The sequence below is a fragment of the Aphelocoma coerulescens genome, unplaced genomic scaffold (assembly GCF_041296385.1).
Source record: "Aphelocoma coerulescens isolate FSJ_1873_10779 unplaced genomic scaffold, UR_Acoe_1.0 HiC_scaffold_431, whole genome shotgun sequence".
NCBI lineage: Eukaryota > Metazoa > Chordata > Aves > Passeriformes > Corvidae > Aphelocoma > Aphelocoma coerulescens.
This window is the reverse complement of record NW_027183775.1, coordinates 46,047-72,636: the sequence shown is the minus strand read 5'-3', so window position 1 is coordinate 72,636 and position 26,590 is coordinate 46,047. Positions and strand designations below refer to the sequence as shown.

At 46.0% G+C, this 26,590-nt stretch overlaps 2 protein-coding genes across 2 annotated transcripts in view; both read left to right on the top strand.

The window, feature by feature from the left end:
* Positions 1-1,105: 1,105 nt before the first annotated feature.
* LOC138101704 (spermatogenesis-associated serine-rich protein 2-like) overlaps positions 1,106-26,590 on the top strand; it is a 31,695-nt gene continuing 6,210 nt past the window's right edge. Inside the window, exons 1-6 of the mRNA XM_068999484.1 lie at positions 1,106-1,151; positions 8,078-8,192; positions 16,825-16,904; positions 20,016-20,124; positions 23,447-23,496; positions 25,042-25,465. Of these exons, the coding sequence (XP_068855585.1) occupies positions 8,168-8,192; positions 16,825-16,904; positions 20,016-20,124; positions 23,447-23,496; positions 25,042-25,465 (688 nt within the window). The 5' untranslated portion in view covers positions 1,106-1,151; positions 8,078-8,167. The remainder of the gene's footprint in view (positions 1,152-8,077; positions 8,193-16,824; positions 16,905-20,015; positions 20,125-23,446; positions 23,497-25,041; positions 25,466-26,590) is intronic.
* On the top strand, positions 21,004-22,523 carry LOC138101702 (collagen alpha-1(VIII) chain-like). Its single transcript, XM_068999481.1, has 3 exons — positions 21,004-21,092; positions 21,179-21,838; positions 22,142-22,523. The coding sequence occupies exons 1-3, from the start codon at positions 21,004-21,006 to the stop codon at positions 22,521-22,523; spliced, it is 1,131 nt and encodes a 376-aa protein (XP_068855582.1).

Here is a 26,590-nt window from a genome sequence, read left to right as displayed (position 1 = left end):
TTATGAGCAGAAATTTGGGATTTGAGGTTGTTTTCCCTGTTTTTTTATGGGGAAATCGTCGGGATTTGGGATTTTTAGGATTGGAGAGTTGGGATTTTTGGGATTCTTTCCCTGGTTTTAAGATCAAATCGTCAGGATTTGGGATTTTTGGGGTTCTTTTCCCTGGTTTTAAGATCAAATCGTTGGGATTTGGGGGTTTGGGATAATTTGGGGTTGTTTTCCCAGGTTTTATGAGCAGAAATTTGGGATTTGGGGTTGTTTTCCCTGTTTTTTTATGGGGAAATCGTCGGGATTTGGGATTTTTGGGGTTGTTTTCCCCATTTTTACGAGCAGATCATTGGGATTTGGGATTTTTGGGGTTGTTTTCCCTGGTTTTAGAGCAGATCTTTGGGATTTTTGGGGTCGTTTTCCCTGTTTTTTACCAGGGAATCTTTGGGAGTTGGGATTTTTTTGGGATTCTTTTCCCTGTTTTAAGGGCAGATTGCTGGGATTTGGGATTTTTGGGGTTGTTTTCCCTGGTTTTAAGATCAAATCGTTGGGATTTGGGATTTTTAGGGTCGTTTTCCCTGGATTTAGAGCAAATCTTTGGGATTTTTGGGGTCGTTTTCCCCATTTTTACAAGCAGATCGTTGGGATTTGGGATTTTTGGGATTGGACAGTTGGGATTTTTGGGATTCTTTCCCTGTTTTAAGATCAAATCATTGGGATTTGGGATTTTTGGGGTCGTTTTCCCTGGTTTTAGAGCAGATCTTTGGCATTTTTGGGATTCTTTTCCCTGGTTTTACCAGTGAATCTTTGGGATTTGGGATTTTTGGGGTCGTTTTCCCTGCTTTTCCCAGCAGATCTTTGGAATTTTGGGGGATTTTCCTGCCATTTGGGGAATTTTGGAAGCCTCTCCAGGAGGAATTCCCACCCCTCCAGCTCAATTTGGGATCCTGGGATTCCTCTGCTCCCCCTGGAATTCCAACCTTGGATTTTATCCCAGATTTTGGAGGAATTTTGGGGCTATTTCCTCTCCAAAATTCCCATTAAAATCCCCCCTTTTCCCCTCCCCCAATTCCCACATGGATTTAACCCTTTCCTTCCCTCTGCTTTTCCAGCTTTTTCTCCTCCAGCCTGGAATTCCCTGGGAATTTCCTGCCCTTTGCCAGGTGAATCCATGAATTTTTCCTTCATCAACCCCAATTAAAGAATTCCCAATTAATTCCCACCCCCAACATTCCATCCCCTGCTCCAAATTCCCTTTTATTCCCTATTTTTCCCACTTTTCAAGTGGAAAAAAATCTCCATTTTTTGGGGGTTTCCTTCTCCAAGTGGATTTTTTTTTAGGGAATTTTCCACCTTTTCCCAAAAATTCCCATTTTTCCCCAGGTTTTTCATGGATTTGGGAGGATTTTTTGGGGGGTTTTGGGATATTTCTGCATCCCATTGATATCTTTTTGTGTCCCCAGGGATTCCAAACATTCCCAAAATATTCCCAACTCCTCATTCCCAGAATCCAAAAAATTCCCTTTTTTGGTTAAAAGAATTCCCTTTTTGGGGTAAAAAAAATCCCTTTTTGGCGTTAAAAAATTCCCTTTTCCCAGTAAAAAAATTTCCCTTTTTTGGGGTTAAAAGAATTCCCTTTTTGGGTTAAAAAAATTCCCTTTTTGGGGTTAAAAAATTCCCTTTTTTGGTTAAAAGAATTCCCTTTTTTGGGTTAAAAAAATTCCCTTTTTTGGGTTAAAAAAAATCCCATTTCTGGGTTAAAAAAATTCCCTTCTTTGGGGTTAAAAAATTCCCTTTTCCCAGTAAAAAAATTTCCCTTTTTTGGGGTTAAAAGAATTCCCTTTTTTGGTTACAAAAATTCCTTTTTCCAGGTAAAAAAAATCCCTTTTTGGGGTTAAAAAATTCCTTTTTCCAGGTTAAAAAAAAATTCCCTTTTTGGGGTTAAAAAATCCCCTTTTCCCAATAAAAAAATCCCTTTTTGGGGTTAAAAAAATTCCCTTTCCAGGCCAGAAAATTCCCTTTTTTTGTTTTTTTTTTCCCAGCGATTCCAGCCGGGAATTTCAATCCCAAAAAACTAAAAAGGGGGGAAAATTCCCAGGGGAAAAAAAGTAAAAAAAGTGGGATTTCAACCCAACCCCTCCCTTTGTGCTGCCAAATTCCCGGGATTTGGAAATTCCCTAAAAAAAACCTCAGGATCCCGGGAGAAAATTCCTTAATTAATTAATGCTAATTAACCCTGGATCGCTGCCGGGAATTCCTGGCTCCCAAATCCCCCAAATTTTTGGGAATATCCCGGAATTTTCCATAGGAAAAAGGAATTTTTCCCTGCTCCTTTGTCAGGTTCATCCCAGGAACTCCTGGAGTGAAAATTCCCTAATTAATCTTAATTAATCCTAATTAACCCTGGATGGCTGCCAGGCATTCCTGGCTTTTCCTGGCTCCCAAATCCCCCAAATTTTTGGGAATATCCCGGAATTTTCCATAGGAAAAAGGAATTTTTCCCTGCTCCTTTGTCAGGTTCATCCCAGGAACTCCTGGAGTGAAAATTCCCTAATTAATCCTAATTAATCCTAATTAATGCTGGATCACTGCCAGGCATTCCTGGCTCCCAAATCCCCAAATTTTTGGGAATATCCCAGAATTTTCCATAGGAAAAAGGAATTTTTTCCCCACTCCTTTGTCAGGTTCATCCCTGAATTAATCCTGGAGGAAATTCCAAAATGAATCCTAATTAATCCTGGAGTAAATTCCCTAATTAATCCTAATTAATCCTGGATGGCTGCCCATCGTTCCTGGCTTTTCCTGGCTCCCAAATCCCCAAATTTTTGGGAATATCCCAGAATTTTCCATAGGAAAAGGGAATTTTTTCCTGCTCCTTTGTCAGATTCATCCCTGAATTAACCCTGGAGTGAAAATTCCCTAATTAATCCTAATTAATCCTAATTAATCCTGGATCACTGCCGGGCATTCCTGGCTCCCAAATCCCCCAAATTTTTGGGAATATCCCGGAATTTTCCATAGGAAAAAGGAATTTTTCCCTGCTCCTTTGTCAGGTTCATCCCAGGAACTCCTGGAGTGAAAATTCCCTAATTAATCCTAATTAATCCTAATTAATCCTAATTAATCCTGGATCACTGCCAGGCATTCCTGGCTCCCAAATCCCCAATTTTTTGGGAATATCCCCGAGTTTTCCATAGGAAAAGAGAATTTTTTCCTGCTCCTTTGTCAGGTTCATCCCAGGAACTCCTGGAGTGAAAATTCCCTAATTAATCCTAATTAATCCTAATTAACCCTGGATCGCTGCCGGTCATTCCTGGCTTTTCCTGGCTCCCAAATCCCCAAATTTTTGGGAATATCCCAGAATTTTCCATAGGAAAAAGGAATTTTTTCCTGCTCCTTTGTCAGGTTCATCCCTGAATTAACCCTGGAGTGAAAATTCCCTAATTAATCCTAATTAATCCTAATTAACCCTGGATGGCTGCCAGGCATTCCTGGCTTTTCCTGGCTCCCAAATCCCCCAAATTTTTGGGAATATCCCAGAATTTTCCATAGGAAAAAGGAATTTTTTCCTGCTCCTTTGTCAGGTTCATCCCAGGAACTCCTGGAGTGAAAATTCCCTAATTAATCCTAATTAATCCTAATTAATGCTGGATCACTGCCAGGCATTCCTGGCTCCCAAATCCCCAAATTTTTGGGAATATCCCGGAATTTTCCATAGGAAAAGGAAGGATTTTTTTTTTCCTGCTCCTTTGTTTCCTCTCCTTTCTTTGTTTGCCTCTTCCAAGGAAAATCCCCCTCTGGAATTGCTGCTCTGAAATGTGCCCCAAAAAAGGGGGAATTTGGGGAAAAATGGGAAAAAAGGGGGGGGAAAATGGGAAAAAAGGGGGGGAAAAATGGGAAAAATATGGGGGAAAATGGGGGGAAAAATGGGGGGAAAAATGGGGGGGAAAAGGGGGGGAAATGGGAAAAATATGGGGGAAAAATGGGAAAAAAGGGGGGGGAAATGGGAAAAATATGGGGAGAAAATGGGAAAAAATGGGGGGGAAAAATGGGAAAAATATGGGGGAAAAAGGGGGAAAATGGGGGGAAAAAGGAGGGGAAATGGGAAAAATATGGGGGGAAAATGGGAAAAAAGGGGGGGAAATGGGAAAAAAGGGGGGGGAAATGGGAAAAAATGGGGGGAAAATGGGAAAAATATGGGGGGAAAATGGGAAAAAATGGGGGGGGAAATGGGAAAAATATGGGGGAAAATGGGAAAAATATGGGGGGAAATGGGAAAAAATGGGGGGGAAATGGGAAAAATATGGGGGGGAAATGGGGAAAAATGGGGGGGAAATGGGAAAAAATGGGGGGAAAATGGGAAAAAAGGAGGGGAAAATGGGAAAAATATGGGGGAAAAAGGGGGAAAATGGGGGGAAAAATGGGGGGAAAAAGGGGGGAAATGGGAAAAATATGGGGGGAAAATGGGAAAAAAGGGGGGGGAAATGGGAAAAATGGGGGGAAAATGGGAAAAATATGGGGGGAAAATGGGAAAAAAAGGGGGAAAATGGGGGAGAAAAGGGGAAAAAACGGGGGAAAATGGGAAAAAGGGGGGGAGGAAATGGGAAAAATATGGGGGAAAAAGGGGAAAAATGGGGGGAAAAAGGGGGGGAAATGGGAAAAATATGGGGAGAAAATGGGAAAAATGGGGGGGAAATGGGAAAAATGGGGGGGAAATGGGAAAAAGGGGGGGAAAAATGGGAAAATTTGGGGGAAAAAGGGGGAAAATGGGGGGAAAAAGGAGGGGAAATGGGAAAATATGGGGGGAAAATGGGAAAAAAGGGGGGGAAATGGGAAAAAGGGGGGGGAAATGGGAAAAATGGGGAGAAATGGGAAAAATATGGGGGGAAAATGGGAAAAATATGGGGGGAAATGGGAAAAAATGGGGAGGAAATGGGGAAAAATATGGGGGGGAAATGGGGAAAAATGGGGGGGGAAATGGGAAAAAATGGGGGGAAAATGGGAAAAAGGGAGGGGAAAAATGGGAAAAATATGGGGGAAAAAGGGGGAAAATGGGGGGAAAAATGGGGGGAAAAAGGGGGGAAATGGGAAAAATATGGGGGGAAAATGGGAAAAAAGGGGGGAAAATGGGAAAAAAGGGGGGAAAATGGGAAAAAAGGGAGGAAAAAGGGGGGAAAATATGGGGGGAAAAAAGGGGGAAAATATGGGGAAAAAAAGAGGGAAAATGGAAACAGAAAGGGGAAAATATGAGGGGAAAATGGGAAAATGGGGAAAAATGGGGTAAAAGGGGAAAAATATGGGGGGAAAATATGGGGGAAAAAGTGGGGAAAAAGTGGGGAAAAAGGGAAAATATGGGGGGAAAATGGGGAAAAAATGGGAAAAATATGGGGGAAAATATGGGGAAAAAAGGGGGAAAATGGGAAAATGGGGGGAAAAATATGGTGGGAAATGGGAAAAATGGGGAAAAAAATGGGGGAAAAAGGGAAAAAACGGGGAAATGGGGAAAAAAGGAAAAAAAAGGGGGGAAAAGGGAAAAAAGGGGAAATATGGGGAACAAAGGGGGGAAAAATGGGGAAAAAAGGGGGAAAAAGGGAAATATGGGGGGAAAAATGGGGGGGGAAAAGGGGAAACAAGGGGGAAAATGGGGAAAAAATGGGGAAAAAGGGAAAAAATGGGGAAAAAAGGGGAAAATGGAGAAATCTGGGCGGAAAAGGGAAAAAAAGGGGAAAAATATGGGGAAAAAGGGGGAAAAATGGAAAAATATGGGGGGAAATGGGAAAAATGGAGGAAAAGGGAAAAAAGGGAAAAGTATGGGGAATAAAAGGGGAAAAATGGGGGAAAAAGGGGAAAATATGGGCAAAAATGGGGGAAAAAAAGGGGGGAAAAGGGAAATAAAAGGGGAAAAATATGGGGAAAAAGGGAAAAATGGGGAAAAAAGGGGAAAATGGAGAAATATGGGGGGAAAAATGGGGGGGAAAGGGGAAACAAGGGGGAAAATGGGGAAAAAGGGAAAAAATGGGGAAAAAAGGGGAAAATGGAGAAATATGGGTGGAAAAGGGAAAAAAGGGGAAAAAATGGGAAAAAAGGGAAAAATGGGGAAAAAGGGGAAAAATATGGGAAAAAGGGGAAAATGGAGAAATCTGGGGGAAAAATATGGGGAAATGGGGAAAAAAGGGGAAAATGGTAAAAAAGGAAAATATGGGGAAAAAGGAAAAAAGGGAAAGGGGGAAAATATGGGGATTTTTTTTTTTTTATCGTTTCTTTTTAGTTCAAGGGTTTTTAATCCTTTAATTCCAGGTTTTTTTATCCTTTATTTTAATTCCAGGGGATTTTTATCCTTTAATTCCAGGGGATTTTTTATCCTTTAATTCCAGGATTTTTTATCCTTTATTTTTAATTCCAGGGGATTTTTATCCTTTAATTCCAGGGGATTTTTATCCTTTAATTCCAGGGGATTTTTTTAATCCTTTCTTTTTAATTCCAGCGATTTTTTAATCCTTTATTTTTAATTCCAGGATTTTTTTTATCCTTTCTTTTTAGTTCCAGGATTTTTTTATCCTTTATTTATTTTAATCCTTTATTTATTAGAAAAGGATTTTTTTATCCTTTTTAATCCTTTATATTCTAATTCCAGGGGATTTTTTTATCCTTTATTTTTAATTCCAGGGTTTTTTAATCCTTTATTTTTAATTCCAGGAGTTTTTAATCCTTTATTTTTAATTCCAGGGGTTTTTTATCCTTTAATTCCAAGGGGTTTTTTTTATCCTTTAATTCCAGGGGATTTTTTTAATCCTTTCTTTTTAATTCCAGGGGTTTTTTATCCTTTCTTTTTAATTCCAGGTTCTTTAATCCTTTATTTTTAATTCCAGCTATTTTTTATCTTTTATTTTTAATTCCAGGATTTTTTAATCCTTTATTTTTAATTCCAGGGGTTTTTTATCCTTTAATTCCAGGGGATTTTTTTAATCCTTTCTTTTTAATTCCAGGTTCTTTAATCCTTTATTTTTAATTCCAGCTATTTTTTATCTTTTATTTTTAATTCCAGGATTTTTTTAATCCTTTATTTTTAATTCCAGGGTTTTTTTTATCCTTTAATTCCACGGGATTTTTTTTTATCTTTTATTTTTAATTCCAGGTTCTTTAATCCTTTATTTTTAATTCCAGGGGTTTTTTATCCTTTAATTCCAGGGGATTTTTTTAATCCTTTATTTTTAATTCCAGGGTTTTTTATCCTGTATTTTTAATTCCAAGAGGTTTTTTTCCTTTAATTCCAGCGATTTTTTTTATCCTTTATTTTTAATTCCAGGGGTTTTTTATCGTTTATTTTTAATTCCAGGTTCTTTAATCCTTTATTTTTAATACCAGCCATTTTTTATCCTTTATTTTTAATTCCAGGACATTTTTTTAATCCTTTACTTTTATCCTTTATTTTTAATTCCAGGGATTTTTTATCCTTTAATTCCAGGGATTTTTTTAATCTTTTATTTTTATCCTTTATTTTTAATTCCAGGGTTTTTAATCCTTTATTTTTAATTCCAGGGAATTTTTTTAATCCTTTATTTTTACCCTTTTATTTTTTAATTCCAGGATTTTTTTAGTCCTTTCTTTTTAGTTCCAGGAGATTTTTTTAATCCTTTATTTTTATCCTTTATTTTTAATTCCAGGGTTTTTTATCCTTTTATTTTTAATTCCAGGGGATTTTTTTAATTCTTTCTTTTTATCCTTTTATTTTTAATTCCAGGCTTTTTAATCCTTTATTTTAAATTCCAAGGCATTTTTTTAATCCTTTATTTTTATCCTTTTATTTTTAATTCCAGGGGATTTTTTTAATTCTTTCTTTTTATCCTTTTATTTTTAATTCCAGGCTTTTTAATCCTTTATTTTTAATTCCAAGGCATTTTTTTAATCCTTTATTTTTACCCTTTTATTTTTAATTCCAGGATTTCCCCCTTTTTCCCTCCCACATTTTCCCAATCCCTTCCTTTCCTCCCAACATTTCTTTCCTTTTTTTTAACCCTTCCTCACCCTTTTTTTTCCCCCTTTTCCCCTTTTTTTTAACATCCCTTTTTTTTTTTTTTTTTTTCCCCAGGAAAAATTCCTTTCTCCTCCCAAGAAATCTCCAACCTTTGAAAATTCCCATTTTTCCACCTCCAAAACCTCTGGAATTCCACCCCAAAAAATGTCCAGGAAGCAACAACCCAAAGGTAGGAGCTGCCAGAGCTGCCAAAATCCCGGGATTTGACCCCAAAAACCCCGAGCCGGAGCTGCTGATCCCGGAGATTTTAATTGGGAACGGCAGCTGGAGCTGCCAATTCCCGGGATTGTTAATTGGGAAAGGGTTAATTGGGAAAGGGTTAATTGGGAAAGGGTTAATTGGGAAAGGGTTCCCTGGGAATTCTCAGCCCTGACAGGAATGGAAATGGGGGGGGAAAGGAGGGAAAAATGGGGTGGAAAAGGGGAAATTTGGGGGTTTTGGGGGGTTTTCACTGGGATTTCTGGGGGGTTTTGGGGATTTTTTGGGGTTTTTTTGGGGATTTTTGGGGATTTTTCCTGGGATTTCAGGGGTTTTTTGGGGTTTTTTTGGGGATTTTCAGGGGGGTTTTGGGGATTTTCAGGGGGGTTTGGGGGTTTTTTGGGGATTTTTCCTGGGATTCCAGGGGTTTTTTGGGGATTTTTGGGGATTTTCCCTGGGATTTCTGGGGGGTTTTGGGGTTTTTTTTGGCGTTTTTTTGGGGATTTTCAGGGGGGTTTTGGGGATTTTTGGGGATTTTCCCTGGGATTCCAGGGGGTTTTGGGGATTTTGGGGGATTTTCCCTGCGGTTTCAGGGGTTTTTTGGGGATTTTCAGGGGGGTTTTGGGGTTTTTTGGGGATTTTTCCTGGGATTTTAGGGTTTTTTTGGGGATTTTCCCTGGGATTTCAGGGGCTTTTTGGGGTTTTGGGGGAATTTCCCTGGGATTCCAGGGTTTTTTTGGGGTTTTTTGGGGATTTTCAGGGGGGTTCTGGGGATTTTGGGGGATTTTCCCTGGGATTTCAGGGGTTTTTGGGGATTTTCCTTGGGATTCCAGGGAGTTTTGGGGTTTTTGGGGGATTTTTCCTGGGATTCCAGGGGTTTTTTGGGGATTTTCAGGGGGGTTTTGGGGATTTTTGGGGAATTTCCCTGGGATTTCAGGGGCTTTTTGGGGTTTTGGGGGAATTTCCCTGGGATTTCAGGGTTTTTTGGGGATTTTCAGGGGTTTTTTGGGGGATTTTTGGGGATTTTTCCTGGGATTCCAGGGGTTTTTTGGGGATTTTCAGGGGGGTTTTGGGGTTTTTTGGGGATTTTCCCTGGGATTCCAGGGGGTTTTGGGGTTTTTGGGGGATTTTCAGGGTTTTTTTGGGGATTTTGGGGGAATTTCCCTGGGATTCCAAGGGGTTTTGGGGATTTTCCCTGGGATTTCAGGGGTTTTTTGGGGTTTTGGGGGGATTTTCAGGGTTTTTTGGGGATTTTTGGGAATTTTCCCTGGGATTTCAGGGGCTTTTTGGGGTTTTGGGGGAATTTCCCTGGGATTCCAGGATTTTTTTGGGGTTTTTTGGGGATTTTCAGGGGGGTTCTGGGGATTTTGGGGGATTTTCCCTGGGATTTCAGGGGTTTTTGGGGATTTTTGGGGATTTTCAGGGGTTTTTGGGGATTTTCCTTGGGATTCCAGGGGTTTTTTGGGGATTTTGGGGATTTTCCCTGGGATTCCAGGGGTTTTTGGGAATTTTCCTTGGGATTCCAGGGGTTTTTTGGGGATTTTTGGGGATTTTCAGGGGTTTTTGGGAATTTTCCTTGGGATTCCAGGGGTTTTTTGGGGATTTTTGGGGATTTTCCTTGGGATTTCAGGACGTTTTTGGGGTTTTTCCCTGGGATTCCAGGGGGTTTTGGGTTTTTTTGGGAATTTTCCCTGAGATTCCAGGGGGTTTTGGGGATTTTTGGGGATTTTCCTTGGGATTCCAGGGTTTTTTTGGGATTTTTGGGGATTTTCCCTGGGATTCCAGGGGTTTTTTGGGGGTTTTGGGGATTTTCAGGGGTTTTTGGGGATTTTCCTTGGGATTCCAGGGTTTTTTTGGGGTTTTTTGGGGTTTTTTTTGGGATTGGTTCTCCCAGGGAAGGTTTGATCCCGATCAGGAATAAAAAACAGGGGGAGAAAAGGTGGAAAAAGAAGAGAAAAAAAGCTGGAAAAGGGAGGAAAAAAAGCCCAAAAATGGAAGGAAAAGGAGAATTCCGAGCCCAAATTTGGGAATTTTGGGAATCCCAAGAAAAGCAGGAATCCCCCCTGAGCTCCCAGGACTTTTTTTTGGGATCAATCCTCCCCCACCTCTCTCGTTCTCCCACAAAATCCAAGAATTCCATGGAAAAAAGAAAAAAAAAAAAAAAACAACCCCTTGGAGTTGGAAAAATCGATCCCAAAATTCCCCAAAAACCTCGGATTTTTCCTTGGATTTCCCCTTTTTTTGGGGTGGTTTTTCCTGCTGGAAATGGGGATTTTTAGGGTTTTTTTTTGGTAGGATTTCAGCTGTGGGAGGATTTCCTTGGAATGTTAATTCCAGAGGGTGTTTGGAGAGGGGGGAGGGGCCTCGTTTGTCTTTATTTGCCTTTAATTAACGGCGGAGCCGCAATTCCCGCCTGGAAAAGGGGGGGAAAAATGGGATTTTGGGGGGGAAAATGGGGATTTTGGGAGAAGAAAAGGGATTTGGGGGGGAAATGTGGGATTTTTTAGGAAAAAAATGGGATTTTGGGAGAAAAAAATGGGATTTTGGGGGGGAAAACGGGATTTTGGGAGAAAAAAATGGGATTTTGGGAGAAGAAAAGGGATTTGGGGGGGAAATGTGGGATTTTGGGGGGGAAAATGTGGGATTTGGGGGGGAAAATGGGATTTGGGGAGAAAAAAGTGGGATTTTGGGTGGAAAATGTGGGATTTTTTAGGAAAAAAATGGGATTTTGGGGGGGAAATGTGGGATTTTTTAGGAAAAAAATGGGATTTTGGGAGAAGAAAAGGGATTTGGGGGGGAAATGTGGGATTTGGGGGGAAAAAAGGGATTTTGGGGGGAAAAATGGGATTTTGGGAGAAGAAAAGGGATTTTGGGGGAGAAATGTGGGATTTGGGGGGAAAAATGGGATTTTGGGAGGAAAAAATGGGATTTTGGGGGGGAAAATGGGGGATTTGGGGGGGAAAAATGGGATTTTGGGAGAAGAAAAGGGATTTGGGGGGGGAAATGGGATTTGGGGGGGGGAAATGTGGGATTTGGGGGGGAAAAATGGGATTTTGGGAGAAAAAATGGGATTTTGGGGAGGAAAATGGGATTTTGGGGGGGAAAATGGGGATTTGGGGGGGAAAATGGGATTTTGGGAGAAAAAAATGGGATTTTGGGGGGAAAAATGGGATTTTGGGGGGAAAAAATGGGATTTTGGGGGGAAAATGTGGGATTTTGGGGGGAAAAATGGGATTTTGGGAGAAAAAAATGGGATTTTGGGGGGGAAATGTGGGATTTTTTAGGAAAAAAATGGGATTTTGGGAGAAGAAAAGGGATTTGGGGGGGGGAAATGTGGGATTTTGGGGGAAAAAATGGGATTTTGGGAGAAAAAAATGGGATTTTGGGGGGGAAATGTGGGATTTTTTAGGAAAAAAATGGGATTTTGGGAGAAAAAAATGGGATTTTGGGGGGGAAATGTGGGATTTTGGGGGGAAAAATGGGATTTTGGGAGAAAAAAATGGGATTTTGGGGGGGAAATGTGGGATTTTTTAGGAAAAAAATGGGATTTTGGGAGAAGAAAAGGGATTTGGGGGGGGAAATGTGGGATTTTGGGGGGAAAAAATGGGATTTTTGGGGGAAAAAAGGGGATTTTGGGGGGGAAAATGTGGGATTTGGGGGGAAAAATGGGATTTGGGGAGAAAAAAAGTGGGATTTTGGGTGGGAAATGTGGGATTTTTTAGGAAAAAAATGGGATTTTGGGGGGGAGAAAGGGGAAAAAATGGGGTAAAATGTGGGATTTTGGGGGTAAAATGGGATTTGGGGAGAATAAAAGGGATTTTGGGGGGGAAATGGGATTTTCGGGGGGGGAAATGTGGGATTTTGGGAGGAAAAAATGGGATTTTGGGGGGAAAATGTGGGATTTTGGGAGAAAAACGGGGGATTTGGGGGGAAAAATGGGATTTTGGGTGGGAAATGTGGGATTTTTTAGGAAAAAAAAGGGATTTTGGGGGGGAAAAAGGGGAAAAATGGGGTAAAATGTGGGATTTTGGGAGAAAGAAAGGGATTTTGGGAGGAAATGTGGGATTTTGGGGGGAAAAAAGGGATTTTGGGGGGAAAATAGGAAAAAATGGGGGGGAAATGTGGGATTTTGGGAGGAAAAAAAGGGATTTGGGGTCAAAAATGTGGGATTTGGGGGGAAAAAATGGGATTTTGGGGGAAAATGTGGGATTTTGGGAGGAAAATGGGGGATTTTGGGGGGAAAAAAGATTTTGTGGGGAAAATGTGGAATTTGGGGGGAAAAAATGGGGGAAAATGTGGGATTTTGGGGGGAAAATGTGGGATTTTGGGAGAAAAAAAGGGATTTTGGGGGGAAAAAATGGGATTTTGGGTGGGAAAATTGGGATTGTGGGGGGAAAATGTGGGGTTTGGGTGGAAAAACCTCAGGAAATTGGGGGAAAATGTGGGATTTTTTTAGGAAAAGCTGGGAAATTTTCCATGAATGAAACCTGGAATGGCTCCAAAATCCTCTGGAGTCGCTAAAAAAAAATCCTGGAATTGCTCCAGAAATCCCTGGAATTGCTCCCAAAAAAAATCCCCTGGAATGGCTCCAAATCCCTGGAATTTCTCGGAAAAAAACCCCTGGAATTGTTCCCAAAAAATTCCCTGGAATTGCCCCAGAAAAGGCAAAAAAATCTTGGAATTGCTCCAGAAATATTCCTGGAATTGTGCCAGAAAAAATCCTGGAATGGCTCCAGAAAATTCCCCTGGAATTGCCCCAAAAAAATCCTGGAATTATCCCAAAAAAAATCCAAAAAAATCCCCTGGAATTGCCCCCAAAAAATCCAAAAAAATCCTGGAATTGCCCCAAAAAAATCCTGGAATTGCTCCCAAAAATCCTTGGAATTGCTCCAAAAAAAATCCCAAAAATCCTGGAATGGCTCCAGAAAATTCCCCTGGAATTGCCCCCAAAAAATCCAAAAAAAATCCTGGAATTTCTCAGAAAAAAATGCTGGAATTGCCCCAAAAATCCTTGGAATTGCTCCAAAAAAATTCCAAAAAATTCCAAAAAATCCTGGAATTGCCCCCAAATCCCTGGAATTGGGGGGGCCCTTCCCGGGGGAATTCCAGGGGGAATTTTGGGATGAGGAACTCCCAGGCCAGGGGGATCCGGGAATTCCGGGATGGGACGGGAATTCCGGGAGGTTCCGGAGGGAATTTTGGGATTTGGGAATTCTGGGGTTGGACAGGGAATTTTGGGGGGATTTGGGAAGGGAATTTGGGGGATTTTGAGGGGATTTTTTGGGATTTAGGAGGGAATTTGGGCGATTGGAGAGGGAATTTTGGGAATTTTGGGAATATTTGGGATTGAATTTCCCTGCACACGGAATTCCGGGGGGCTCGGAGGCCGCGGGGTCGGAATTCCGAAGGGGAATTCCCAACATTCCAGGGATGAAATTCCCAACATTCCAGGGGGGAATTCCCAACATTCCAAGGGCTGAAATTCCCGAAATTCTGGAGGAATTCCCGCCATTCCAAAGGCTGAAATTCCCAACATTCCAAGGCTGAAATTCCCAACATTCCAAAGGCTGAAATTCCCAACATTCCAAGGGCTGAAATTCCCAACATTCCAAAGGCTGAAATTCCTGAAATTCTGGAGGAATTCCCAACATTCCAAAGAGCAATTCCCACCATTCCACAGGGGAATTCCCAACATTCCAAGGGCTGAAGTTCCTGAAATTCTGGGGGAATTCCCAGAATTCCAAGGGCTGAAATTCCCGCCATTCCAAAGGCTGAAATTCCCAAAATTCTGGAGGAATTCCCAACATTCCAAGGCTGAAATTCCCACCATTCCAAGGCTGAAATTCCCGGAATTCTGGAGGAATTCCCGCCATTCCAAAGGCTGAAATTCCCAGAATTCTGGAGGAATTCCCGCCATTCCAAGGGCTGAAATTCCCAACATTCCAAGCCAGAATTCCCAAAATTCTGGAGGAATTCCCGCCATTCCAAAGGCTGAAATTCCCAACATTCCAAGCCAGAATTCCCGAAATTCTGGAGGAATTCCCACCATTCCAGGGCTGAAATTCCCGCCATTCCAAGGGCTGAAATTCCCAAAATTCTGGAGGAATTCCCGCCATCCCAAGGGCTGAAATTCCCGGAATTCTGGAGGAATTCCCACCATTCCAGGGCTGAAATTCCCGGAATTCTGGAGGAATTCCCGCCATTCCAAGGCTGAAATTCCCGGAATTCTGGAGGAATTCCCACCATTCCAAAGGCTGAAATTCCCGGAATTCTGGAGGAATTCCCACCATTCCAAAGGCTGAAATTCCCGGAATTCTGGAGGAATTCCCGCCATTCCAAAGGCTGAAATTCCCGGAATTCTGGAGGAATTCCCAACATTCCAAAGGCTGAAATTCCCAAAATTCTGGAGGAATTCCCACCATTCCAAAGGCTGAAATTCCCACCATTCCAAGGCTGAAATTCCCGGAATTCTGGAGGAATTCCCAACATTCCAAAGGCTGAAATTCCCACCATTCCAGGGCTGAAATTCCCAAAATTCTGGAGGAATTCCCACCATTCCAAGGCTGAAATTCCCGGAATTCTGGAGGAATTCCCGCCATTCCAAAGGCTGAAATTCCCAACATTCCAAGGCTGAAATTCCCGCCATTCCAAAGGCTGAAATTCCCGGAATTCTGGAGGAATTCCCACCATTCCAAAGGCTGAAATTCCCGGAATTCTGGAGGAATTCCCAACATTCCAAAGGCTGAAATTCCCAAAATTCTGGAGGAATTCCCACCATTCCAAGGCTGAAATTCCCACCATTCCAAGGCTGAAATTCCCGGAATTCTGGAGGAATTCCCACCATTCCAAGGGCTGAAATTCCCAACATTCCAAGCCAGAAGTCCTGAAATTCTGGAGGAATTCCCGCCATTCCAAAGGCTGAAATTCCCAACATTCCAAGGCTGAAATTCCCGCCATTCCAAGGGCTGAAATTCCCAAAATTCTGGAGGAATTCCCGCCATTCCAAAGGCTGAAATTCCCAAAATTCTGGAGGAATTCCCACCATTCCAAAGGCTGAAATTCCCGGAATTCTGGAGGAATTCCCGCCATTCCAAAGGCTGAAATTCCCAGAATTCTGGAGGAATTCCCGCCATTCCAAGGGCTGAAATTCCCAGAATTCTGGAGGAATTCCCACCATTCCAAAGGCTGAAATTCCCGGAATTCTGGAGGAATTCCCGCCATTCCAAAGGCTGAAATTCCCAGAATTCTGGAGGAATTCCCGCCATTCCAAGGGCTGAAATTCCCAGAATTCTGGAGGAATTCCCACCATTCCAGGGCTGAAATTCCCGAAATTCTGGAGGAATTCCCACCATTCCAAAGGCTGAAATTCCCGAAATTCTGGAGGAATTCCCACCATTCCAGGGCTGAAATTCCCAAAATTCTGGAGGAATTCCCGCCATTCCAAGGCTGAAATTCCCGGAATTCTGGAGGAATTCCCGCCATTCCAAAGGCTGAAATTCCCAACATTCCAAGGCTGAAATTCCCGAAATTCTGGAGGAATTCCCACCATTCCAAAGGCTGAAATTCCCGGAATTCTGGAGGAATTCCCAACATTCCAAAGGCTGAAATTCCCAAAATTCTGGAGGAATTCCCACCATTCCAAGGCTGAAATTCCCAACATTCCAAGCCAGAAGTCCTGAAATTCTGGAGGAATTCCCGCCATTCCAAAGGCTGAAATTCCCAACATTCCAAGGCTGAAATTCCCGCCATTCCAAGGGCTGAAATTCCCAACATTCTGGAGGAATTCCCGCCATTCCAAAGGCTGAAATTCCCAAAATTCTGGAGGAATTCCCACCATTCCAAAGGCTGAAATTCCCGGAATTCTGGAGGAATTCCCGCCATTCCAAAGGCTGAAATTCCCAGAATTCTGGAGGAATTCCCGCCATTCCAAGGGCTGAAATTCCCAACATTCCAAGCCAGAATTCCCGAAATTCTGGAGGAATTCCCACCATTCCAGGGCTGAAATTCCCAACATTCCAAAGGCTGAAATTCCCAACATTCCAAGGCTGAAATTCCCGAAATTCTGGAGGAATTCCCACCATTCCAAAGGCTGAAATTCCCAACATTCCAAAGGCTGAAATTCCCACCATTCCAGGGCTGAAATTCCCAAAATTCTGGAGGAATTCCCACCATTCCAAGGCTGAAATTCCCGGAATTCTGGAGGAATTCCCGCCATTCCAAAGGCTGAAATTCCCAACATTCCAAGGCTGAAATTCCCGCCATTCCAAAGGCTGAAATTCCTGAAATTCTGGAGGAATTCCCGCCATTCCAAGGGCTGAAATTCCCGAAATTCTGGAGGAATTCCCGCCATTCCAAAGGCTGAAATTCCCAAAATTCTGGAGGAATTCCCACCATTCCAGGGCTGAAATTCCCACCATTCCAAGGCTGAAATTCCCAACATTCCAGGCCAGAATTCCCGGAATTCTGGAGGAATTCCCGCCATTCCAAGGCTGAAATTCCCGGAATTCTGGAGGAATTCCCAACATTCCAAGGGCTGAAATTCCCGAAATTCTGGAGGAATTCCCACCATTCCAAGGCTGAAATTCCGGCTGCTTTTCCCGCAGATCCCTCGGGGTTGGTGCTCGACCTTCGCTCCGGGGCCGTTCGCGCCCAGGGCGACGCCGCCGAGAACATGAAGGAAAAGGTGCCCTGCCCGCAATTCCCGGAATTCCCGGAATTCCCGGAATTCCCGCAAGAATTCCCACAATTCCCGCAATTCCCGCAATTCCCGGGTCCCCAGCAGTCCCCAGTTTTCCTAGAATTCCCTGATTTTTTTCCCGGAATTCCCTGATTTTTTTCCCAGTTTCCCCCATGCCTTTTCCCAGTTTTTCCCATTACTTTTCCCAGTTTTCCCCGTGCCCTTTCCCAGTTTCCCCCGTGCCCTTTCCCAGTTCTCCCCGTGCCCTTTCCCAGTTTCCCCCGTGCCCTTTCCCAGTTTCCCCATTACTTTTCCCAGTTTCCCCCGTGCCCTTTCCCAGTTTTCCCCGGGGTTTTTCCCAGTTTTCCCCGGGGTTTTTCCCAGTTTTTCCCGGGGTTTTTCCCAGTTTTCCCTGGGGTTTTTCCCAGTTTCCCCGTGCCCTTTCCCAGTTTTCCCCGTGCCCTTTCCCAGTTTCCCCCGTGCCCTTTCCCAGTTTCCCCCATGCCCTTTCCCAGTTTCCCCGTGCCCTTTCCCAGTTTCCCCAGGGTTTTTCCCAGTTTCCCCCATGCCCTTTCCCAGTTTCCCCGTGCCCTTTCCCAGTTTCCCCAGGGTTTTTCCCAGTTTCCCCCATGCCCTTTCCCAGTTTTCCCCGTGCCCTTTCCCAGTTTCCCCGTGCCCTTTCCCAGTTTCCCCCGTGCCCTTTCCCAGTTTTTCCCCGGAGTTTTTCCCCATGGCCCTTTCCCAGTTTCTCCCATGCTTTTTCCCAGTTTCCCCGGGGTTTTTCCCAGTTTCCCCATTACTTTTCCCAGTTTTCCCCCATGCTTTTTCCCGAGGTTTTTCCCAGTTTTTCCCGGGGTTTTTCCCCGTGCCCTTTCCCAGTTCTCCCCATGCCCTTTCCCAGTTTCCCCGTGCCCTTTCCCAGTTTCCCCCGTGCCCTTTCCCAGTTTCCCCATTACTTTTCCCAGTTTCCCCCGTGCCCTTTCCCAGTTTTCCCCATTACTTTTCCCAGTTTTCCCCATGCCTTTTCCCAGTTTTTCCCATTACTTTTCCCACTTTCCCCCGTGCCCTTTCCCAGTTTTCCCCGGGATTTTTCCCAGTTTTTCCCGGGGTTTTTCCCAGTTTCCCCCGTGCCCTTTCCCAGTTTCCCCCGTGCCCTTTCCCAGTTTCCCCGTGCCTTTTCCCAGTTTCCCCATGCCTTTTCCCAGTTTTCCCCATGCCTTTTCCCAGTTTCCCCCATGCCTTTTCCCAGTTTTCCCCGGGGTTTTTCCCAGTTTCCCCATTACTTTTCCCAGTTTTCCCCCATGCTTTTTCCCGAGGTTTTTCCCAGTTTTCCCTGGGATTTTTCCCAGTTTTTCCTGGGGTTTTTCCCCATGCCCTTTCCCAGTTTCCCCGTGCCCTTTCCCAGTTTGCCCCGTGCCCTTTCCCAGTTTCCCCGTGCCCTTTCCCAGTTTCCCCGTGCCCTTTCCCAGTTCTCCCCGTGCCCTTTCCCAGTTTCCCCGTGCCCTTTCCCAGTTTCCCCCGTGCCCTTTCCCAGTTTTTCCCGGGATTTTTCCCAGTTTTCCCTGGGGTTTTTCCCAGTTTCCCCGTGCCCTTTCCCAGTTTTTCCCGGGATTTTTCCCAGTTTTTCCCCGGGGTTTTTCCCCATGCCCTTTCCCAGTTTCCCCATGCCCTTTCCCAGTTTCCCCATGCCCTTTCTCAGTTTCCCCGTGCCCTTTCCCAGTTTCCCCCATGCCCTTTCCCAGTTTCCCCGTGCCCTTTCCCAGTTTCCCCCATGCCCTTTCCCAGTTTCCCCATGCCCTTTCCCAGTTTCCCCGTGCCCTTTCCCAGTTTCCCCCATGCCCTTTCTCAGTTTCCCCGTGCCCTTTCCCAGTTTCCCCCATGCCCTTTCCCAGTTTCCCCGTGCCCTTTCCCAGTTTTTCCCGGGATTTTTCCCAGTTTCCCCCATGCCCTTTCCCAGTTTCCCCCGTGCCCTTTCCCAGTTTTCCCCGTGCCCTTTCCCAGTTTCCCCATGCCCTTTCCCAGTTTCCCCCGTGCCCTTTCCCAGTTTCCCCCGTGCCCTTTCCCAGTTTTTCCCCGGGGTTTTTCCCCATGGCCCTTTCCCAGTTTCTCCCATGCTTTTTCCCAGTTTCCCCGGGGTTTTTCCCAGTTTCCCCATTACTTTTCCCAGTTTTCCCCCATGCTTTTTCCCGAGGTTTTTCCCAGTTTTTCCCGAGGTTTTTCCCAGTTTTTCCTGGGGTTTTTCCCAGTTTTTCCCGGGGTTTTTCCCCGTGCCCTTTCCCAGTTCTCCCCGTGCCCTTTTCCCAGTTTTCCCCGTGCCCTTTCCCAGTTTCCCCCATGCCCTTTCCCAGTTTCCCCCGTGCCCTTTCCCAGTTTCCCCCGTGCCCTTTCCCAGTTTCCCCCGTGGCCCTTTCCCAGTTTCCCCCGTGCCCTTTCCCAGTTTTCCCCGTGCCCTTTCCCAGTTTCCCCATTACTTTTCCCAGTTTCCCCGTGCCCTTTCCCAGTTCTCCCCGTGCCCTTTTCCCAGTTTTCCCCGTGCCCTTTCCCAGTTTCCCCCATGCCCTTTCCCAGTTTCCCCCGTGCCCTTTCCCAGTTTCCCCCGTGGCCCTTTCCCAGTTTCCCCCGTGGCCCTTTCCCAGTTTCCCCCGTGCCCTTTCCCAGTTTTCCCCGTGCCCTTTCCCAGTTTCCCCATTACTTTTCCCAGTTTCCCCGTGCCCTTTCCCAGTTTTTCCCGGGATTTTTCCCAGTTTTCCCTGGGGTTTTTCCCAGTTTCCCCCGTGCCCTTTCCCAGTTTCCCCCGTGCCCTTTCCCAGTTTCCCCGGGGTTTTTCCCAGTTTCCCCCATGCCCTTTCCCAGTTTCCCCGCGCCCTTTCCCAGTTTCCCCCGTGCCCTTTCCCAGTTTCCCCCATGCCCTTTCCCAGTTTCCCCCGTGCCCTTTCCCAGTTTCCCCCATGCCCTTTCCCAGTTCTCCCCGTGCCCTTTCCCAGTTTTCCCCGTGCCCTTTCCCAGTTTCCCCCATGCCCTTTCCCAGTTTTCCCCGTGCCCTTTCCCAGTTCTCCCCGTGCCCTTTTCCCAGTTTTCCCCGTGCCCTTTCCCAGTTCTCCCCGTGCCCTTTCCCAGATCGGCGCCGTCCGGGCCGTGGTTCCGAACCGCAGCAACACCGAGATCGCGCTGGTGCTGCAGCACTTCGACAACTCTGTGCCCCGGGCCGTGCAGGCCTTCATGGAAGGTGGGAATTCGGGAATTCCGGGAATTCCGGGAATTCAGGAATGCCGGGAGTGACGGGAATGTCGGGAATGCCGGGAGTGCTGGGAATGTCGGGAGTGATGGGAGTGCTGGGAGTGTCGGGAATGTTGGAATATCGGGAATTCCGGGAATGTCGGGAGTGCCGGGAATGCTGGGAATTCCAGGAATGCTGGGAGTGCTGGGAATGTCGGGAATTCCAGGAGTGTTGGGAGTGCTGGGAGTGCCGGGAATGCTGGGAGTGCCAGGAATGCTGGGAATGTCGGGAATGCTGGGAATGATGGGAGTGCTGGGAATTCCGGGAGTGTTGGGAGTGCTGGGAGTGACGGGAATGTCGGGAATTCCGGGAGTGCCAGGAGTGCTGGGAATGATGGGAGTGCTGGGAATGTCGGGAATGCTGGGAATGCCAGGAATTCTGGGAATGCTGGGAGTGCTGGGAATTCCAGGAATGACAGGAATGCTGAGAATGCCGGGAATGCCAGGAATGCCGGGAGTGCCGGGAATGCCGGGAATGCCAGGAGTGCTGGGAGTGCTGGGAATTCCGGGAGTGTTGGGAGTGCTGGGAGTAACGGGAATGTTGGGAATTCCGGGAATGCTGGGAATTCTGGGAGTGCCAGGAGTGTTGGGAGTGCTGGGAATGCCGGGAATGCTGGGAGTGCTGGGAGTGTTGGGAATGTTGGGAATTCCGGGAGTGCCAGGAGTGCTGGGAGTGCTGGGAATGATGGGAGTGTCGGGAATGCTGGGAATGTTGGGAATTCCAGGAGTGCTGGGAATGCCGGGAGTGCTGGGAGTGCTGGGAATGCCAGGAATGTTGGGAATTCCAGGAATGTCGGGAATTCTGGGAATTCCGGGAGTGCTGGGAATGATGGGAGTGCTGGGAGTGACGGGAATGTCAGGAATTCCGGGAATGTCAGGAATTCCGGGAATGCTGGGAATGTCAGGAATGTCGGGAATGTCAGGAATGTCGGGAATTCCGGGAGTGCTGAGAATTCCGGGAATGTCGGGAATGTCAGGAGTGCCGGGAATGCTGGGAATTCCAGGAATGCTGGGAGTGCTGGGAATGTCGGGAATTCCGGGAGTGTTGGGAGTCTTGGGAGTGCCGGGAATGCTGGGAGTGCTGGGAGTGTTGGGAATGTTGGAATATCGGGAATTCCAGGAGTGCCAGGAATGCCGGGAGTGCTGGGAATTCCAGGAATGACAGGAATGCTGGGAGTGCTGGGAATGCCGGGAATGATGGGAGTGTCGAGAATGCTGGGAATGTTGGGAATTCCAGGAGTGCTGGGAATGTCGGGAATGCTGGGAATTCCAGGAATGCTGGGGGTGCTGGGAATGTCGGGAATGTCGGGAATTCTGGGAGTGCTGGGAGTGCCGGGAATGTTGGGAATGCTGGGAATGATGGGAGTGCTGGGAATTCTGGGAGTGTTGGGAATGCTGGGAGTGACGGGAATGTCGGGAATTCCGGGAATGCCGGGAGTGACGGGAATGCCGGGAGTGCTGGGAGTGTCGGGAATGATGGGAGTGTCGGGAATGCTGGGAATGTTGGGAATTCCAGGAGTGCTGGGAGTGCTGGGAATGCCGGGAATGTTGGGAATTCCGGGAATGTCGGGAATTCCGGGAGTGCTGGGAGTGACGGGAATGTCAGGAATGCCGGGAATACTGGGAATGCCGGGAGTGCTGGGAGTGCTGGGAGTGCCAGGAGTGTTGGGAGTGCTGGGAATTCCAGGAATGCTGGGAGTGCTGGGAGTGTTGGGAATGTTGGAATATCGGGAATTCTGGGAGTGCTGGGAATGCTGGGAATGCCGGGAGTGCTGGGAATGATGGGGAATGTCGGGAATGCTGGGAGTGCTGGGAATTCTGGGAATTCCAGGAATGCTGGGGGTGCTGGGAATGTCGGGAATGTCGGGAATTCCAGGAGTGTTGGGAGTGCCGGGAATGCTGGGAGTGCTGGGAATTCCAGGAATGACAGGAGTGCTGGGAGTGCTGGGAATGATGGGAGTGTCAAGAATGCTGGGAATGTTGGGAATTCCAGGAGTGCTGGGAGTGCTGGGAATGCCGGGAATGCTGGGAGTGCTGGGAATGTTGGGAGTGCCGGGAATTCCGGGAATGCCAGGAATTCTGGGAATGCTGGGAGTGGCGGGAGTGCTGGGAATTCCAGGAGTGCTGGGAATGCCAGGAGTGCTGGGAGTGGTGGGAATGCCGGGAATGTTGGGAATGCTGGGAGTGGCGGGAGTGCTGGGAGTGCCAGGAGTGTTGGGAGTGCTGGGAATTCCAGGAATGCTGGGAGTGCTGGGAGTGTTGGGAATGTTGGAATATCGGGAATTCTGGCAGTGCTGGGAATGCTGGGAATGCCGGGAGTGCCGGGAATTCCGGGAATGCTGGGAATGATGGGGAATGTCGGGAGTGCTGGGAATTCTGGGAATTCCAGGAATGCTGGGGGTGCTGGGAATGTCGGGAATGTTGGGAATTCCAGGAGTGCTGGGAGTGCCGGGAATGTCGGGAATGCTGGGAGTGCTGGGAATGTTGGGAGTGCCAGGAATTCCGGGAATGCCAGGAATTCTGGGAATGCTGGGAGTGCCGGGAGTGCTGGGAGTGCTGGGAATTCCGGGAGTGTTGGGAGTGCTGGGAGTGCTGCCGGGAATTCCGGGAATGCTGGGAATGTTGGGAATGCCGGGAATTCCAGGAATCCTGGGAGTGCTGGGAATGCTGGGAGTGCCGGGAATTCCGGGAATTCCGGCACCTCAGAGGGAATTCCGGCAGCTGGGAGGAAATTCGGGGCATTTTGGGGGGAATTCCGGGCGTTTTGGGGGAATTTTTGGAGGTTTTGAGGGAATTTTTGGGGGTTTTGAGGGAGTTTTTTGGGTGTTTGGGAGGGAATTTTGGGGTTTGGGAGGGAATTTTTCGGGGTTTTGAGGGAATTTTCTGGGATTTTGAGGGAGTTTTTGGGGATTTTGAGGGAATTTTTGGGGATTTTAGGGGAATTTTTGGGGGTTTTGAGGGAATTTTGGGGATTTTGAGGGAATTTTTTGGGATTTGGGAAGGAATTTTGGGGATTTCAGAGGGAATTTTTGGGGGATTTGGGAGGGAATTTTTAGGGATTTCCGATGGAATTTTGGGATTTGGGATGGAGTTTTTTAGGGATTTGGGAGGGAATTTGGAGGATTTTGGGGGAATCTGGGGGATTTGGGATGGAATTTGGCCGGAATTTGGGCCCCAGGCTTCCCCTCCCCCCCTGCAATTCCCCTCCCGTGTTTTTCCTGGAATTCTCCTTTTTTCCCCCCATTCCCAGTTTTCCCACTGCTTTTTCCCAGGGAATGCCAGCGAGGTGCTGAAGGAATGGACGGTGACTGGGAAAAAAAAGGTGAATTCCCAAAAAATCCTGGCGTTTTCCCCAATTTCTTTCCCATCTTTCCCAATTATTTTCCTATTTTTCCCCAATTTTTCCCCATTTTTCCCCATTTTTCCCCAATTTTTCCCCATTTTTCCCCATTTTTCCCCAATTTTTCCCCATTTTTCCCCATTTTTCCCCAATTATCCCCAATTTTTCCCCCAAATTTTCCCCCTTTTCCCAATTTTTTCCCCATTTTTTCCCCAATTTTCCCCCAATTTTTCCCCCATTTCCCCACCATTTTCCCCCATTCTTTCCCAATTTTCCCTATTTTTTTTCCCAATTTTCCCCATTTTTTTTCCCAATTTTTCCTCCAACTTTCCCACATTCTTCCCCAATTTTTCCCCAATTTTCCCCAATTTTTTCCCCATTTTTCCCATCTTTCCCTGTTTTTCCCCCATTTTTTTCCCAATTTTTCCCCAATTTTCCCCAATTTTTTTCCCCAATTTTCCCCATTTTTTCCCTGTTTTCCCCCCAACTTTTATCCAATTTTTCCCTAATTTTTCCCCAACTTTCCCCCAACTTTCCCCCATTTTTTCCCAATTTTTTCCCCATTTCCCCCCATTTTTCCCCCATTTTTCCCCATTTTTCCCCAATTTTCCCCAATTTTTTCCCCAATTTTCCCCATTTTTTCCCTGTTTTCCCCCCAACTTTTCTCCAATTTTTCCCCAATTTTTTCCCCAATTTTTTCCCCATTTTTTTCCCCATTTTTTTCCCCATTTTTTCCCCCATTTTTCCCCATTTTTCCCCAATTTTCCCCAATTTTTTCCCCAATTTTCCCCATTTTTTCCCTGTTTTCCCCCCAACTTTTCTCCAATTTTTCCCCCAATTTTTCCCCCAATTTTTTCCCCATTTTTTCCCCATTTTTTTCCCCATTTTTTTCCCATTTTTCCCCCATTTTTTTCCCCAATTTTCCCCATTTTTTCCCTGGTTTTCTCCCAATTTTTCCCCATTTTTTCCCTGTTTTTCCCTCATTTTTTCCCCCATTCTTCCCCCATTCTTCCCCAATCTTTCCTCAATTTTCCCCAATTTTTTCCCCAATTTTCCTCATTTTTTCCCTGTTTCCCCCCCAACTTTTATCCAATTTTTCCCCAATTTTTTCCCCAATTTTCCCCCAACTTTCCCCCATTTTCCCCCATTTTTTCCCCATTTTTTCCCCCAACTTTCCCCTATTTTTTCCCCCATGTTTTCCCCAATTTTCCCCAATTTTTTTCCCAATTTTCCCAATTTTTTTTCCTTTTTTCCCCCCATTTTTCCCCCATTTTTCCCCATTTTTCCCCAATTTTTCCCCAATTTTCCCCAATTTTTTCCCTAATTTTCCCCACTTTTTCCCCATTTTTTCCCCAATTTATTCCCCAACTTTCCCCCAACTTTCCCCCATTTTTCCCCATTTTCCCCCCATTTTCTCCCCATTTTTTCCCCAATTTCCCCCCTTTCCCCCCACTTCCCCCAACCCCCCCCCCCCCATTTCCCCTCCCCCACCCCCCATTCCCGCTTTCCCTCCCTTCCCCCTCCCAGCACAAGAAGAAGAAGCCCAAAGCCCAACCCCCACCCGGCTCCGAGGACACCTGGGAACGGCCGGCCCCGGGACCGGGATCAGCGGGATCGGGACCGGGATCAGCGGGATCATCGGGATCCGCGGGATCGAGATCGGGATCGTCGGGATTGGGACTGGCACCGGGATCATTGGGATCACCGGGGTTATTGGGATCATCGGCACCGGGATCATCGGCACCGGGATCATCGGCACTGGGATTATTGGGATTATTGGGCTCATTGGGCTCACCGGGATCACCGGCACCGGGATCATCGGCACTGGGATCATTGGGATCACCGGGATCCCCGGGATCACCGGGAAGGGCCCTGAACGGCCTCGGCGCCGCCTCGGGATCGCTGGAGTCGCTCAGCGACGGCGCCGAGGCCGCGGAGCCGCCGGCAGCGGGTGCGGCACCGGGATCGGGGCACGGGGGGAGCCCGGGGAGGCCCGGGGAGTTTGGGGAGATTTGGGGGATTTTTGGGGATTTTTGGGGGATTTTTTGGGGATTTTTTGGGGGATTTTTTAGAATTTTTTGGGGATTTTGGGGGATTTTTTGGGATTTTTTGGGGGGATTTTTTTGGGGATTTTTGGGGATTTTTTTTCAATTTTTGGGGGATTTTTTGGGATTTTTTGGGGACTTTTTGGGGATTTTTTGGGGGATTTTTTGGGATGTTTTTGGGGATTTTTTGGGGATTTTCGGGGGTTTTTTAAGGGATTTTTTGGAATTTTCTGGAGATTTTTGCGGGATTTTTTGGGGATTTTTTGGGGGATTTTTGGGGATTTTTTGGGGATTTTTTGGGGATTTTCAGGGTTTTTTTAAGGGATTTTTTGGAATTTTTTTGAGATTTTTGCGGGATTTTTTGGGGATTTTTTTGGGGATTTTTGGGGATTTTTTTTCAATTTTTGGGGGATTTTTTGGGATTTTTTTGGGGACTTTTTGGGGATTTTTGGGGGGATTTTTTGGGGATTTTTGGGGATTTTTTGGGATGTTTTTGGGGATTTTTTGGGGATTTTCGGTGTTTTTTTAAGGGATTTTTTGGAATTTTTTGGAGATTTTTGCGGGATTTTTTGGGGAATTTTTGGGGGATGTTTTTGGGGATTTTTTGTGGATTTTTGGGGATTTTTTTTCACTTTTTGGGGGATTTTTGGGGATTTTTTTTCACTTTTTGGGGGATTTTTTGAGGATTTTTGGGGGATTTTTGGGGGATTTTTTGGAATTTTTTGGGGGATTTTTTGGGGATTTTTGGGGATTTTTTGGGGATTTTTTGGTTTTTTGGGGGGGATTTTTGGGGGATTTTTTGGGGATTTTTGGGGATTTTTTGGGGGATTTTTTGGGGATTTTTTTTCAATTTTTGGGGGCTTTTGGGGGGATTTTTTGGAATTTTTGGGGGATTTTTTGGGGGAATTTTTGGGGGGATTTTTTTTTATTTTGGGGGAATTTTGGGGGGATTTTTTGGGGGAGAAATGGGGCTGAATCCTGGATTTTCCTGGAGCTGTTCCAGGGGTGGATTCCCAACGGATTTTTGGCTT

Excerpts from the sequence above, each read along its gene's own strand:
- LOC138101702 (XM_068999481.1), top strand. The coding sequence starts at position 21,004 with ATGGGAGTGCTGGGAGTGACGGGAATGTCAGGAATTCCGGGAATGTCA. Across the intron at positions 21,093-21,178 it reads ATGTCAGGAATGTCGGGAAT|GAATGCTGGGAGTGCTGGGA; the intron begins GTCAGGAATGTC and ends TGGGAATTCCAG. Across the intron at positions 21,839-22,141 it reads GTGCTGGGAGTGCCAGGAGT|AATGCTGGGAATGTTGGGAA; the intron begins GTTGGGAGTGCT and ends GGGAGTGTCAAG.